This window comes from Rana temporaria, chromosome 3, assembly GCF_905171775.1.
Source record: "Rana temporaria chromosome 3, aRanTem1.1, whole genome shotgun sequence".
Lineage (NCBI taxonomy): Eukaryota > Metazoa > Chordata > Amphibia > Anura > Ranidae > Rana > Rana temporaria.
In genome coordinates, this window is record NC_053491.1 from 190,923,572 (window position 1) to 190,940,895 (window position 17,324).

At 39.4% G+C, this 17,324-nt stretch overlaps 1 protein-coding gene across 1 annotated transcript in view; it reads right to left on the reverse strand.

The window, feature by feature from the left end:
* Window positions 1-17,324, reverse strand: part of LGR5 (leucine rich repeat containing G protein-coupled receptor 5) — a 227,346-nt gene that overhangs the window by 109,562 nt on the left and 100,460 nt on the right. Inside the window, exon 2 of the mRNA XM_040343997.1 lies at window positions 11,306-11,377. Within this exon, the coding sequence (XP_040199931.1) occupies window positions 11,306-11,377 (72 nt within the window). The remainder of the gene's footprint in view (window positions 1-11,305; window positions 11,378-17,324) is intronic.

A 17,324-nucleotide genomic window follows, 5' to 3' on the forward strand; every position in this document is an offset into this window, starting at 1 on the left:
CCACGTCACCGCGTATTCTGTCCACGGGGAATTTGGTCTGATGGTGTGTACACACATCAGACCAAAATCACCCAGCAGACATGTCCGCTGGAAACGGTCCGTGGACCGTTTTCATCAGACATGTCTGGTCGTGTGTACGAGGCCTTAGTACCAATTTAGCATTGTTTAAATGACACAGGTTATCTTATTAGTAATGTTGCTGACCATGTCCACCTCTTTATGACTACAGTGTACCCATCTTCTGATGACTACTTCCAGCAGGAAAATGCACCACGTCATAAAGCTCAAAACATCTCAACCACACATGATAATCAGTTCACTGTTCTCCAATGGCCTCCACAGTCACCAGATCTCAATCCAATAGAGCACCTTTGGGATGGTGGAACAGGAAATTCGCATCATGGATGTGCAGCTGACAAATCTGCAGCAACTGCGAGATCCTATCATGTCAATATGGATCAAAATCTCTGAGGAACGTTTCCAACACCTTCTTGAATCTATGCCAAGAAGAATTAAGGCAGTTCTTAAGGTAAAGGGGATCCAACCCGGTAATAGCCAGGGGTACCTAATAAAGTGGCCATTGAGTGTAATTTGTTATCCTCGAGTGAGAGGCAACTTACGCAGATGTTTGGCTTCCTCCCTTAACTCATCCTATTTTAATAATACCATTACGGTTACCTGGAACTACCTTTTTATTATTAAAAGTTACATAACGTCATAGTTCACTTTTTGAAGAATCCTTACAGGTGGAATCACTTACCGGTTGTGTCCATTTTGAGTAGTATCACCCTTGCTGATCTGTTATCAAGATATGCAGCTGCATTGTTATACAAATCCAATAGAGAGTGAAGCCAAACTTGCTTGTCCTCATCATTGCTGAGGTGAAGGACAGAGCGATGTAGCATAGTGTGGTGATCTCTGTACTGGTGTTTGCAAGAAATATAGGAAGTCAGCAGATGATTTTAACCACAGTGCCTAACCACGATTTAATCATTACTTCAGGTGGCTAGACCTTTCAGTACAAAACATCCTATGATATTCATTATAGGATTTCATCATAGCAATGTTTTTTCGGAAAGTAAACTCATGTTTTTATGTCTAACAGCCAGAATAACTTAAGGTATTTTTGGCTGTTCTACTCTTCCTATCAGGTATGCAGATATAGATAGCCAGGTACACTATCAACGGTAAGGAGTTACCTAAATGTATACATTAAGTAAAAGTAAGATGACACCCTAAATGAAAGGGGTTTTAAAAGCCCATAGCAAAAAATATTTTGCTTGGTTTAACATCAAACAGATCATCTCCCTTTTGTGTAACGTGAACCATGTAACGCCGATATCTATAATCGCCACCTGGAGTAGCAGACTGATTGTGCGCTGCTGTCAAATGTCAGTTCAGGAATTAAGGTTGCTACTAAAAGCAAGATGGGTTTCCTAGAAGAGCAACAACATTAACATGTAGGTCAGTAAGTTCTGCAGAACTCCGTACAAATGGCACAGTAACTGCTCATACCTATAATTAAATGTCTTCATAATATGAACAAAACAACTCACCATAAGAAGAAGGTTGTCTAAATAAACCTGAGACGGGGCTAGGTACAGATTCAAATGTAGAAACTGCCTCCTTGTTGGACCATACTGACTATCCTATCTTGTTGTCCCTTTTTAACTACTAAAAAAAGATTCAGTAGTACATGCACCCTTTGACTGTGCTAACACTGAAAAAGGTGGAAAGTTAGTGGAAAAATATTTACAATATCTATTATGGATTAAAGGTCCTATCCTTGTATCACTTTGTTCCCAAATGAAAACCTTTCTACATTGGCTGGCACACAATTCAAGCTTGAGCATTTCATTAGGATACACCAAAGTAAGTACATACGTCTCAATTCACAAAGGGAAAAAATATAACAAAAAATATATTTTCAGAGGACATGGACTTAGTCACATGTGATTTTTTTGTGAATGAAGCCAATATCAGTGTATCTGCTCTTCACTCCACCAAGAATGTGGCCACCTATTCTAGAATTTTTTATTTTTTTTGGAACTACTTTTTTCCCAAGCCTCCCAACCCTCATAATTATAAATTCACCCATTTTCCAGTTATGTGTGGATTAAGGGACCCTACAGACAAAAATCAGGAATACCCTTTATATGTCCATCCACCTCTTCAGTTTTTAGGGAGGATTCCTAGCCTCGTACACACGCATGGTTTTCTAGGCAAGAACCAGCAAGAAAACTGCTGGCCGAGCTTTCTTTCCGAGTATACCGTGCGTGTGTATGAGGCTTTCAGGTTTCTCGTCAAGAAAACTGCCCAGAATCTCGACAAGAAAAATAGAGAACCTGCTCTCTATTTTCCTCGTCGCGATTCTCTGCAGTGTTTTCCTGCCGAGAAACCCGAGCATCTGTATACTTACCTGTCGCCGTGGAAACCCACACATGCTCAAAATGACTTTGACGCATGCGCGGTAGCTTCCAAGGGCAGTGTAGGGTGCAGTCACCGCTTTCTTGCCATTCAAAAGAACGGCGGTTCTTTTGAATGGAGTGTCTGTACACTAGGCCGGCAAGAGATTCTTGCCAAGAATCTTGTCAGGAAAAACAACGTTTTTTTTCCTGACGAGATTCTGGGCCGTGTGTACAGGGCTTCAGTAGGGAGATTCCATGGCACAGAATTAACCAAAGTATACAGAAAACTGCTCAATCGGATTGAAATGCCGCGTACACACGACCGTTTTTAATGTCCTAAAAAAAACAAAGTTTTTCTCGACGTGATTCTTGTCAAGCCTGCCTTGCATACACACGACCATGAAAAAAAAAATGCTGGAGCAAAGCGCGGTGACGTACAACAGGTACAACAGCACTATAAAGGGGAAGTTCCATTCAGATGGCGCCACCCTTTGGGCTGCTTTTGCTGATTTCGTGTTAGTAAAAGTTTGGTGAGAGACGATTCGCGCTTTTCAGTCTTCATGCTTTTCAGTCTGTTACAGCGTGACGAATGTGCTATCTCCATTACAAACGCTAGTTTTAGCAGAACAAGTGCTCCCATCTCATAACTTGCCTCTGAGCATGCGCGTTTTTTTCCCGTCGTTAAAGCCTACACACGACCGTTTTTCACGACGTGAAAAAAACACAACGTGAAAAACGACGAGAAAAATTAGAGCATGTTCTAAATTTTTAATGGCCATTTTTCACGTCGAGAAAAATACTCTGGAGCCTACACACGGTCGTTTTTATTGACCAATTAAAAAAATTGCATTTTTTTCGTCATGAAAAATGGTTGTGTGTGCGCGACTTAACAGTTTTCTTAAAGTGAAACCCTAATCATCTAGATAAATACACTTTTACACATATGTGAATGCTGTTACCCACAAAGGGATTTGCAATTTCAATCAGCTTATTTTTGTATTTTGCACATGTAGGTCAACCTGCATAGCTCAGAAGTTCACTTTAGCCAGGCTTAGGATTTCGCACACATTTTCACACAAAATTCACAGAGCTTTTAGCCAAGACACACTTTTTTTTATTGGATTCAATTGGGAAAAAAAGTGTAAAGCCTTGGTGAAAGTTGTGTGAAAACAATCACAAATGCAGTGTATAAGTATATATTATTGTCTTTCAAATGTGAATTCAGCTGTCTATCTGGAGTTTTTTTCAATTTCTTCTTTTTCAGCATTCACAACATTTTCCCAGCTTTGCCCGAGTGTCAGTGTGTCCAAAGAAAGGGGGATATATATTGAAAAAAATATATAAAAATTGTCAAATTTATATTGGGTAAAGCAAAGATTTTGAACTAAAACACTGGTGTGTGGTAAAATGTGCAACTTGCTTTTAATGTATTTTCCTAAGCCAGGACAAGCATGTGCACTATTTCTTGTACCTAGTTAAAGCAAAGTTACAAGTACTCCAAATTGGACACATCTGTTGATCTACATGCTAGAAGCACATTATCTCTATCAGTGCAGCAGAAAATAAGTCATGGCTTCATCTATAATTGTATGTTTATTCAACCTTATGTGCTATCATTTCTCAAAAACTTGACAGGGGAGGAACAAGTCTCAAGGATATTTCTTACATAAAACAATCATACAAACTATATCTAAAAAATATCACTCTCAGACTGTTATTTACTGGCAGTTCTAAACTGCTCTATTAAACCCAATAGCTGTTGTGTTTTTTTTTACTTTCCTGAAGGAAAATGTTGAGCGAATTACATAGTTAAAACAAATTAAAACAAGAATTCTATCTCTTAATATACACACTTAATATATGTAGTCAGTATGTTCCGCTTATGAAGTTTCATACATTTTAAACTTTTTAAACAGAATACTGGAATGCATTGAAATGATGCTGAAATACAAGACATACAGGCCCGGATTCACGTACGAGTTACGCCGGCGTATCTCCAGATACGCCGTCGTAACTCTATCGTATCTATGCGCCTGATTCTTAGAATCAGTTACGCATAGATTTGTATTAGATCCGACCGGCGTAAGTCTCTTACGTCGTTGTATCTTAACTGCATATTTACGCTGGCCGCTAGGGGCGTGTACGCTGATTTACGCCTAGAAATATGTAAATCAGCTAGATACGCCAATTCACGAACGTACGCCCGGCCGACGCAGTACAGATACGCCGTTTACATTAGGCTTTTCCCAGCGTAAAGTTACCCCTGCTAAATGAGGCGTACATGAGGTGTACCAATGTTAATTATGGACGTCGTTCCCACGTTAATTTGGAGCATGCACACTGGGATACTTTCACGTCATTTACGTGGGGTCACATAAAATTTACATAACACACGCCCACATCTGCCACATTTGAATTAGGCGGGCTTACGCTGGCCTATTTACGCTACGCCGCCGAAACTTTGGTTTGAGAATACGGCACTTGCCTGTAAAAGTTGCGGAGGCGTAACGTAAATAGGATACGTTACGCCCGCACAAAGATACGCGATTCTACGTGAATCCGGGCCACAGTACCTGCATTAACAGATAACATTCCCTACCACAAAACCCACATTTAGGTTTACATTGGTGTCAAATCACATGCAAAATCAGTGGCTATTGCCAGCAATGGTACCGTCCGAATCAGTGCGCGGCCGACTTTCAGCGCCACACTGATTCCCAAAAGTAGTTCATGTACTACTTTTGGCGACTTTGGGGGGCAATTTGTATAGACATCTGTGAAGGAACCTGCACAGATGTCTGTCAGACTGTCAGGCCCTGTACACACGATCAGTCCAAACTGATGAAAACGGACCGACCGTGTGTGGGCGCCATCGGTCAGTTATCCTTATGTCAAAAAAAATAGAACTTGCTTTAAAATTTGACCGATGGGCGCCTAACCGATCGGTCAAAACCGATGGTTAGTATGCAAAAGCATCGGTTCCAAACCCGCGCATGCTCAGAATCAAGTCGACGCATGCTTGGAAGCATTGAACTTCATTTTTCTCTGCACGTCGTTGTGTTTTACATCACCGCGTTGCACTCGATCGGTTTTGAACTGATGGTGTGTAGACACATCAGACCATCAGTCAGCTTCATCGGTTAACCGATGAAACGGACCTTCAGTCCGTTTTCATCAGTTTGGACTGATCGTGTGTACAGGGCCTCAGTCTGTGTAAATACTTGAACTTTCAATATTTTATTTATTCATGTCTATGATAACACAAGCATAAATACAGAGCAATAGACAGTATATTAACATAGTTCCTTAATAGTATATGTTTAAAAGATTAAAGAGGGGGGGGGGTGAAAAAAAGGGGGGGTAATACATCCATCTAAAAGTACATAACCAAGATATATAGGTGAGAAGGTAACAAGATGATATCAAGCTTAAAATATCAGTCCCCGCTTACCCCAATTGGGTTCAAACAGTAAGCGGAGCTCCGTTATTAATCTACTATATTTATTATTGAAAAGATAATTCACTCTTCACCTTTAAGTAACTTTCCATTTTTTTAAATTAAAGGTTTCACATCTTTAGGTAATTAGAAGCTTTATGGTGGACCACTTTTTCTTGTAACTAGTCGTAGAATAATTTTTATATGCCAGCATAAGCTCATATTGTGCTTGTATATTCACTCTAATGATAACCTTGGATACGTTTGAAACTTCAGGAGATTTCCACATAATAGATATTGTGATTCTAGCTGCTATGAGTATATGTGTGTAAATACTTTTAATTTATCAGCTTAAACATACATACATATATTACACATATACATTATACAATTTTCCAATTCATGTTACTTTAGATTTATCTACAACTATGTAGTGCTAGGTCCTGCCTGGTTGCATACAAATTGAAAGTGTTTAGATATGACCTCATATTATATGGTTTTGGTAAACGTAAAGGAAAATTGTACAAGAAGATTGTATAATGTATGGCCAGCCTAAGTGCAATCACATGAACAGACGATCAATGCAGTTCTATGGAGCGACGGATGTCAGCTGTGACATGTCGGCTGACATTCGACCCGCTCTGCTCCGCTAAATGCAGACGGATGGAAACCATATTTTCTATCTGTCTGGTGGATCGGTTCACATGAAAATGGACAGACGGATCAGTTTTCTTCTGATAGTGGAGAGCAGAGATCTGACAGGTCCGTCTCTCCACGATGAGCAGAGACAGACCTGTCATCCGCCGGCTCAGTGTGTTTTAAAAGCAACTTTTTTTCGAAAAATTAACTTTCATGAATTTAAAAAAAATGAAAATGTAAAGTTAGCCCAATTTTTTTGTATAATGTGAAAGATGATGTTACGCCGAGCAAATAGATACCAAACATGTTATGCTTTATAATTGCATGCACTCGTGGAATGGCGACAAACTACGGTACCTAAAAATCTCCATAGGCGATGGTTTAAACTTTTTTTACGGTTATCAAGTTAGAGTTACAGAGGAGGTCTAGTGCTATAATTATTGCTCTCGCTCTGACAATCGCGGTGATACAGTACCTCACATGTGTGATTTGAACACCGTTTACATATGCGGGTTCGACTTACGTATGCATTTTCTTTGTTATGCGAGCTCGCGGGGAGGGGGCCGCTTTAAAAAAATAATGTTTTCTTATTTATTTTAATAATATTAAATTGTGTTTTTTTTGTATCACTTTTATTGCTGTCACAAAGAATGTAAACATCCCTTGTGACAGTAATAGGTGGAGACAAGTACTCTTTATGGAGGGATCAGGAATCTAAAAGACCCCCGATCCCTCCTTTGCACTTCAAAGTATTCAGATCGCCAAAAACTGTGATTCTGAATGCTGTATATTTTTTTTAATCTGGCGCCATTGGCAGCTGAGTAACCCAGAAGTGACATCATGACGCTGCTTCCGTGTTTACATTGCGGAGACTGAATCAAAGCTGTTTATGGCTTTGTTCCAGTCTGGGGCGAGACACTGGAGGCGGCGGATCATGGATCAGGTCTCCCGGTGGGATGGGAGGCCCGGTCAGATCGGCGGGAGGCGGGGATGTCCCCTTCCGCTACTCCGGCATAACAACCGAGCAGCTTCTAGCTGCATCGTTTGTTATGGCTGGATAGCCAATCGCCGGATCTAAACAACAGTACAGGTAACCTGCAGCTGCGGGCATCTTCCCAGTATAACCCCCGAAAGCCGAGGCTGCATATATGCGTGCGCTCGGCGGGAAAGGGTTTAAATTGTATAACATGTTGCATGCTACAACTGTATTCAGGGTGTAACATGTCAACACTGCAGCTGTCCTCGCACCCCCCCCCCCCCAAGTTGCCTCTGTGACAGCAGGCAGGGGATCCTATTTGCAGCTGTCGGCTTGTAGTTCTCAATGAACTACCAGGGCGCTGTTAAACAAAGGTGAACTTATCCTTTAATACTTGGCTAAAAGTGGTGATAACAAAAAACTTCACAAATTTGCATCAGCATTTTACATACAGTGTCTTGAAAAAGTATTCATACCCCTTGAAATTTTCCACATTTTGTCATGGTACAACCAAAAACGTATTGGGATTTTATGTGATAGACCAAGACAAGGTGGCACATGATTGTAAATTGGAAGGAAAATGATATATGGTTTTAATTTTTTTTTTACAAATAAATATCTGAAAAGTGTGGCGTGCATTTGTAATCAGCTCCCTTTACTCTGATACCCCTAACTAAAATCTTGTGGAACCAAATGCCTTCAGAAGTCACCTAATTAGTAAATAGAATCCACCTGTGTGTGTAATTTAATCTCAGTAGAAATACAGATGTTCTGTGAAGCCCACAGAGGTTTGTTAGAGAACCTTAGGGAACAAACAGCATCATAAAGGCCAAGGAACACACCAGACAGGTCAGGGATAACATTATGGAGAAGTTTAAAGCATGGTTAGGTTTTAAAAAAATATTATAAAAAAAAATATTATAATATTATTATTATGCCACGTACACACGGTCGTTTTTCAGCATGTCCAAAAAACAAAGTTTTTCCAACTTCATCATTAAAAACGATGTTGCCCACACGTCATCGTTTTTGAAAAATGATGAACAAAGCGCGGTGATGTACAACACGTACGATGGCACTCTGAAGGGGAAGTTCTATTTGCCTTTGGGCAGCTTTTAGCTGATTCCGTGTTAGTAAAAGACGATTTGCGTTTTTTTGTCTGTTACAGCGTGATAATTGTGCTTACTCCATTATGAATGGTAGTTTTACCAGAACGAGCGCTCCCGTCTCATAACTTGCTTCTGGACATGCGCGGGTTTAAAACATCGTTTTAGCCCACACGATCATTTTTTACAACTGGAAAAACTTCATTTTAAAAAACGACATTAAAAAATGCAGCATGTTCGATTTTCAGAAGCTGAAAAACGATGTGAAGCCCACACACGATCATTTTAAATGACTTTTTTAAAAATGTCATTTTTTTTCATGCCAAAAAACGACCGTGTGTACGCGGCATTAGTCGTGCACTCCACAAATCTGGTCTTTAGGGAAGAGTGGCAAGAAGAAAGCCATTGTTGAAATAAAGCCATACAATGTCCTTTTTGCAGTTTTTGAGAAGCCATGTGGGGGACACAGCAAACATGTGAAAGAAGGTGCTCTGGTCAGATAAGACCGAAATTTAGCTTTTTGGCCAAAAAAAAAAAACCACTATGTGTGGTGGAAAACTAACATTGCACTTCACCCTAAACACACCATCCCCATGTAAAACATGGTGGTGGCAGAATCATGTTGTGGGGATACTTTTCTTCAGTAGGAACAGGGAAGCTGGTCAGAGTTGATGGGAAGATGGATGTAGCCAAATACAGGGCAATCTGAGGCCTCGTACACACGACAGAGGAACTCATCGTAAATGAAACATCATTTTCCTTGACGGAGTTCCTTGTCAGGCTTGTGGAGAATCTTGACAAGCTTTCTTTGCGTACGCACTGTCAAGACCAAATCTCCTTGTTCTCAAACGCGCTGACGTACAACACATACAACGGCAGGGTAAGTTCGATTCCACTGGCGCCACCCTTGGGGCTGCTTTTGCTAATATCATGTTACTGCGTGTTAAGTAAAAGTTTGGTAAGAGACAATTTGCACTTTTCAGACTGTTACAGCGTGACGAATGTGCTATCTCCATTACAAACGCTACTTTTACTGAAGGTGCGCTCCCGTCTCATACTTTATTCTGAGCATGCGTGGGTTTCTTAGCATACACACAAACGTGTTTCTCGTCGAAAACCAGCCCGACGAGAAACACGACGAGGAAATTGAGACTCCCGTCGAGGAAAAAGAGAACTTGTTCTCTTTTTTTCTCGTCGAGTTCCTTGACAGTTTCCTCGATGAAAAACATACACACGACCGTTTTCCTCGGCAAAAAAGCTCTGCCACCAAGTTTCTTGATGGATTCTGTCGAGGAAAACGGTCGTGTGTACGAGGCCTTAGAAGAAAACCTGTTAGAGTCTGTAAAAGACTTGAGACTGGGGTGGAGGTTCACCTTCCAGCAGGACAACTACCCTAAACCAGAGCTACAATGGAATGGTTTAGATCAAAGCATATTCATGTGTAAACCCTCGTACACACGACCGAGTTTCTCGGAAAAAAACAGCAAGAAACTTGCTGGGAGATATATTTTTGCTGAGGAAACCGGTCGTGTGTACACTTTCGTCGAGGAAAATGTCGAGAAACTCGACGAGCCAAAAAGAGAGCAAGTTCTCTATTTCCTCGACGGGAATGGAGAAACTTGCCTTGTCGAGTTCCTCGACAGCCTAACAAGGAACTCGACGAGGAAAACTATGTTTTTCGCCCGTCAAGTTCCTCGGTCGTGTGTACGAGGCTTTAGAAAATGCCTGCCACACTTTTCACATATTTATTTGTAAAACAATTTGAAAAACATTTTCCTTCCACTTCACAATTAGGTGCCACTTTGTGTTGGTCTATTACATAATATCCCAATAGAATAAAAAATTTTTTTGGTTGTAACGTGACAAAATGTGGAAAATTTCAAGGGGTATGAATACTTTTTCAAGGCACTGTACATGACAACATATACTATATATATATATATATATATATATATATATATATATATATATATATATATATATATATATGTATATATATATATACACACACACACACACATATGCGGTAATTTGCAGGTATTCATTATGATTCATACGCTATACAGTTTATCATTTAATACAAAGAGGTTAATTCACTAAAACTGGAGAGTGCAAAATCTGGTGCAGTTGTGCATGGAAGCCAATCAGCTTTTAACTTCAGATTGTTCAGTTAGGCTTTGACCAAAAAAATGGAAGCTGATTGGTTTCTATGCAGAGCTACACCAGAATTTGCACTCCGTTTTAGTAAATCAAACCAAAGTGTTCAAGTCTATATAAAATTAGCATGGGGCTCTACAGAAATCATGTTTATAGAGAGAAACGTCTTTATTAAAAGCAATTAGTTTGAGTAATGCTGTCATAAAACTTTTTCTTCATAGTTTCTGACACAATCAAACCCAAACAACAGTTTTTCATTATAACTTTACTGTCTATTTTAATAAACATGACCAAGTACTGAAATTTTTAATATCCTGCTGCATAAGTATTTCCAAGAAGCTTTCCAGCTTATGTATAACTTTATATTTCTATCGTTGAGCCCTTTGCAAAAAAATCTATATCCTTGTCCTTTCCATACTTTTTCCCTACAAATCACCAGAAATGATTATTTTTAAAGGAATGTTTCCCATGTGTCATGTAAATCTGTTAGTGCTGACAGTTTATGAAATGTTCTATCTGGTTCCCACAGCAAAGACAAGAGCAAGGGCTCACACTGCCCAGCAACTTTAGAGAACATACTTACAATTCCTCAAGGTAGTGCAGGTTATGTAAGGCACCGGAGGAAAGTTTGGTAATGTTGTTCATGCTGAGATCACTGTAGGCATAAAAAAAAAATATAGTCAGTCATCTGGAACATATAAAATGGCAACATCTTTAAAAACTGGCATGCATAATCTCAGACAACGATGTGACAATAAAAGCAAAAAGGTGTGGGACAAGATGTGGACCCCAGAATGTAAACCTGGACACAAATACTACATAAAATCTTCGGCAGATTATAATTGTAGTTGTTATGGCAGTGTATATATCCATGTCATCTATGGTACGAACCTAAAGCTGTCCAGAGACAGATTGCTCCATGTTAACCACTTAAGCCCCAGACTATTTGGCTGGCCAATGACCAGAGCACTTTTTGCGATTCGCACTGCGTCGCTTTAACTGACAATTGCGCGATTGTGCGAAGTGGCTCCCAAACAAAATTGACGTCCTTTTTTTCCCACAAATAGAGCTTTCTTTCGGTGGTATTTGATCACTTTTGCAGTTTTTACTTTTTGCGCTATAAACAAAAATAAAGTGACAATTTAAAAAAAAAGCTATATTTTTGCTATAATAAATATCCCCCAAAAATATATTAAAAAAATATTTTTTTTCCTCAGTTTAGGCCGATACGTATTCTTCTACGTATTTTTGGTAAAAAAAATCGCAATAAGCGTTTATTGATTGGTTTACGCAAAAGTTATAGCGTCTACAAAATAGGGGATAGTTTTATGGCGTTTTTATTAATATGTTTTTACTACTAATGGCAGCGATCAGCAATTTTTACTGTGACTGCGACATTATGGCGGACACATCGGACACTTTTGATGCCATTTTGGGACCACTGTAATTGATACAGCGATCAGTGCTATAAAAATGCACTGATTACTGTAAAAATGACACTGCCAGTGAAGGGATTGACCAGTAGGGGGGCGCTGAGGGGTTTAAGTGTGTCCTAGGGAGGGCTTCTAACTGTAGAGGGGATGGGCTGTGTGTGACACAACACTGATTATCGCTCCCGATTACAGGGAGCTGTGATCAGTGTCCCGTCACTAGGAAGAATGGGGAAATGCTTGTTTACATCAGCATTTCCCCGTTCTTCCCCTCTGTGAGACGATCGCAGGACCTGCGATCTGAGTTTGCGGCATATTAAAGGGCGCATATATATACGTCGATCTGCCCACAGGAGCCATTGTCGTGACGTATATATGCGTGAACCGGTCCTTAAGCGGTTAAAGAATACCTATATCCAGTCACTAAAATCTCACACAAGCTTTAATATGGTAAGGTAAGTTAGAAAAAAAAGACCACTGCTCAGAGGTGATACAATCAGTTACTACTCCAAGATGATGCTGTAGGGTGGGGTGCATGCCATGCCACTGCAGTAGCAATCATGGAACAGGATACTTTGGATTGGCAGCATACCCACACATGAAATATAGTAGAATTTCTTTATTGAAAAAGCAAAGAGGAAGAGTACAGGCAGGGGAAAGGTTTGTACCATAGATGACACTGCATTTTACTGTATTACACTATTGTGCACCTTTTTCTTCATCATTTATGTGGAAACATTCTTGGATTACACTGTTTGGAACGGATTCCTATCAATTGATCCGAGTGGTCCTGTGTATGCTTTTATGCCAAAGCACGTGAGAGTGAGGCCTATTGTTGTGGTGAGTGCGCATTTCTGAAGGGTGGAGGATTCACTAAACACTCTGGTGTGGTGGAAGATTTTTTGAAGATCCTAAAAGAAACCAACACTTATGAACTTTAGTTTCACTAACATTCATTTAGTTCACTGGTTTTAGATATAACCGTCCTATTTATCACTGTATGTTTTTGGATTCACATATAGGGTGTATATTCACCAATTTACTTATTTAAGTTTAGGTTATATGTGCATTTTTATTTATTTACTTATTTTAAGCGCTGCTTTATATATTTATTGATACACTGTTTCACAGATAGGTGTCACTATACGCATATATACTTTATCTCAATTCATTCACCTAATAGCAGCAGCTAGTATTGCTTAGTTTTTTCTCCAGCTGAGCGCAGTGGGGTTGGTTAAGCAGGCGGCCTTTTTCTTTACTACCAATTTGTTCAATTATATTATTTTGGTTATTTATAAATTTTACCACTTACACCATTCTATGTTATTGGAGTGCAATACCATCTCTTGATTTTTTTCCATGTCTCACTGTGGGTAGTGGTTGGCCCATACGGTAGTTGCAGCACCTTTACCCTCTGCACACATAGGGCCGGATTCAGGAAGAGCGGCGCATAGTTATGCCGGCGTAGCGTATGACGTATAGCAGAGCGGCGAGCACAGTATTCACAAAGCACTCGCTCCCAACGTTGTCATTTCGTCAGCTTAAGCCCGCCTAATTCAAAGTAGCTGGAAGGTGGGCGTGATCCATTTAAATGAAGCGTGACACAATGCAAATAATGGGCCGAACAAACGGCACATGCGCCGTACCGTGGACGCATCACAGTGTGCATGCTCAGAATCACTTCTAAAATACTCCATAAGATACGTCGAATCACTGCCTACGACGTGACGTAACCTACGCCCAGCCCTATTCACGTACTACTACGTAAACAACGTAAAATCTGACGGCTGTTCCCTGGTCCATACCTTAACATGACTTACTCCTGCTTTATGAGGCTTAACTTTACACCGGACGTACGACTTACGTAAACCGCGTATATGAATGCGCCGGGCAAAAGTACGTTCGTGAATTGGCGTATCTCCCTCATTTGCATATTCGATTCGTAAATCAATGGAAGCGCCCCTTGCGGCCAGCGTAAATATGCGCCCACGATACGATGGCGTAGGAAACTTACGTCAGTCGGGTGAAACCTAATTTCAGGCGTATCTAGTTCTATGGGCACAGCGCATAGATACGACGGCGCACATTGACACTTACACAGCGTATCTCGAGATACGCCAGCGTAAGTGCTACCTGAATCCGGGCCATAGTTTCCACTGTAACGCAGGAATAGCTACTTTACCCATATATGTGAACCAGCCTTTGCTATTTGCATTGATAAATACAGATGCCTGTTCATGGACACTAAAAGGTATTTTTACTTGAAAAATATATTGTAAATGTTGCAAGTGGGAGACCAGGACACAGATTCCAGGTTCACTTTACAAGGCTCACAATAAAGAAGCGAGTTATGATATGGAGACCCGCAAAAAATGACATATAGCAAGATGAGAACAATCCAATGCATTCTGCTGAATTCTTTGGACTTCTATATAGCTATCTAAACACTTGCCTGTACTTAGTTGACAATCTATTTTGACATATAGACCTCATTTAAATGAATGAAAATGTGTTCTTTTAATATCGGACAATGTTTGCTCTAAATTAGAATAATAAAAAGAATAGAACTGTCAAACAAAGCTCTTTCGTCCTCCCTTCTGAGATGTATGCTTTTCACTGAAATGTAACACGTCATAGATATTTAGCTAACAAATTATTATAGCCATGGAAGATTCTTATTATTATAGCTATCTGACTATACAAGTTAAATGTTTTCCTGTGTCTGATGTCTTTCCCAGATACCAGAGAATATATAACATATGGGGAATTAGTGTTTGGAAATGGTTAGAAAGAATGAGGTCAGGTTTTAAAGCAATTCTATCATGGTGATGGGCATTACAAGAAATCCACAATATAATTCAACATCAACATTTATATGGGTTGCTAGCGGATCAGAAAAAAAAAAAAAAGAAAAGGAAAAAGAGAATGCATAACATTACATTAACCCACAACGCCATAGTGTTTAAAGCTGCTCTCATCTCTCTGTTTTAACATTTAAAGCCGAACGTGGATAAATTCATGTAGAATTCAGGAGCCAGACAGTCCAATCTAATAGTCAGTCAGTCAATAGTACATTAATATAATCATTTTTTAGATGTACATGCAAAAAAAAAAAAATTGATGTAAATTAAGTGATTCTTGTTTGTTACTGTTAAAAAAACAAAACTTTGTTTTCATGGTTGTGGTTTGTAACTAAAGTATACTGTATGCGTACAATAGAGCTGCATGATTCTGGAAAAAATTAGAATCGTGATTTTTTTGCTTAGAATAATGATCACGATTCTCAGCGTAACATCATTTTTCACATTATAAAAAAAATAGGCTAACTTTACTGTTTAGCTTTTTTTAATTCATTGAAATGTATTCTTTCCCCAAAAATTGTATTTAAAAGACTGCTGCGCAAATACAGTGTGACATCAAATATTGCAATGACTGCCACTTTATTCTGTAGGGTCTCTGATAAAAAAATATATATAATGTTTGGGGGTCCTAAGTAATTTTCTAGCAGAAAATTCTGATTCTAACTTGTGAGCAAAAAGTGTCAGAAAAAGGCCTGGTCTTTAACCACTTCAGCCCAGGACCATTTCGCTGGCCAAAGACCAGAGCATTTTTTGCGATACGGCACTTCGTCGCTTTAACTAAGAATTGCGCGGTCGTGCAATGTGATTCCCAAACAAAACTGATGTCCTTTTTTCCCACAAATAGAGCTTTCTTTTGGTGGTATTTGATCACCTCTGCGGTTTTTATTTTTTGCGCTATGAACAAAAATAGAGCGACAATAAAAAAAAAAAAAGCAATATTTTTTACTTTTTGCTATAATAAATATCCCCCAAAAATATATATAAAAAAAACGTTTTTTTTTGCTCAGTTTAGGCCGATACATATTCTTCTACATATTTTTAGTATAAAAAAAATCCAATAAATGTTTATTGATTGGTTTGCACCAAAGTTATAGCATGTACAAAATAGGGGATAGTTTTATGGCATTTTCTATTAATAATTATTTTTTTTACTAGTAATGGCGGCGATCAGAAATTTTTATCGTGACTGCGACATTATGCCGGACACAACGGACACTTTTGACACATTTTTGGGACCATTGTCATTTTTACAGCGATCAGTGCTATACAAATGCACTGATTACTGTGAAAATGACACTGGCGTGGCTACATGTGACACGTCACTGATCGCTGTTCCCGATCACAGCGAACAGACAATCAGTGACAGTGTCACTAGGCAGAACGGGGAGAGGCATGTTTACACTTACCTCTCCCTGTTCTGCAGTTTATAATAATGTACATATCCTCTATGTGGTCCACTGCTGTGATGTTTTACTAGTTTTTTTATTGCATTGTCAGGTGTCAGTTCACAGATGTCAGATGACCAACAGTGCACCTAGATTTACTGCTCTCCTAAAAGCAAGAAATTGGAGTCATGAAATACAAAGGGGTTGATTTACTAAAGACAAATAGACTGTGCACTTTGCAAGAGCAGGTGCTCTAGTAATTGAGTTAAAGCTTTATTTTGCAAAGAATACGCGTTGTGCAATGATGTGCAAGAAAAAAAGCATTTGGATCAGTAAAGTCAGGGAAAAGTCAGAACTCTTGACCTATGTACTTGTTCTAGGTCAAAGGATGACAGCCATTCAACTGAAAACCAAAATGTAATATCTGGTAGTTTACGAGCTGGAAAACCTCAGAGCTCTTGGTTCTGAAGAGCTGATTTGCTGCATTGTGCGTGAGACTTTCCTATCTCCCACTAGCACAGGGTATTGCTGCTACCTGCACAGGTATCTTTCTGGAGCACTTACCTGCACAGGTATCTTTCTGGAGCACTTAGCAGTAATGAAAAGTAAAAGAGAAGCGTTTTATTATTATAAAGCATATGCTGCCTGCATCAGTGCTGTGAACTGACACCTGACAATGCAATAAGAAAACTAGTAAAACATCACAGCAGTGGACCACATAGAGGATATGTACATTATTATAAACTAGGGAATTAGGTAGGGTTGTCCTGATACCACTTTTTTAAGACCGAGTACAAGTACCGATCCTTTTTTTCAAGTACTCGCTCGATACCAATTACCAATACTTTTGTTTCATCTCATGTGACAGTGGCACATGTGTCAGTATTTTTTATTTATTTTTTCAATTTTTTTGTGTTTATTTTTAC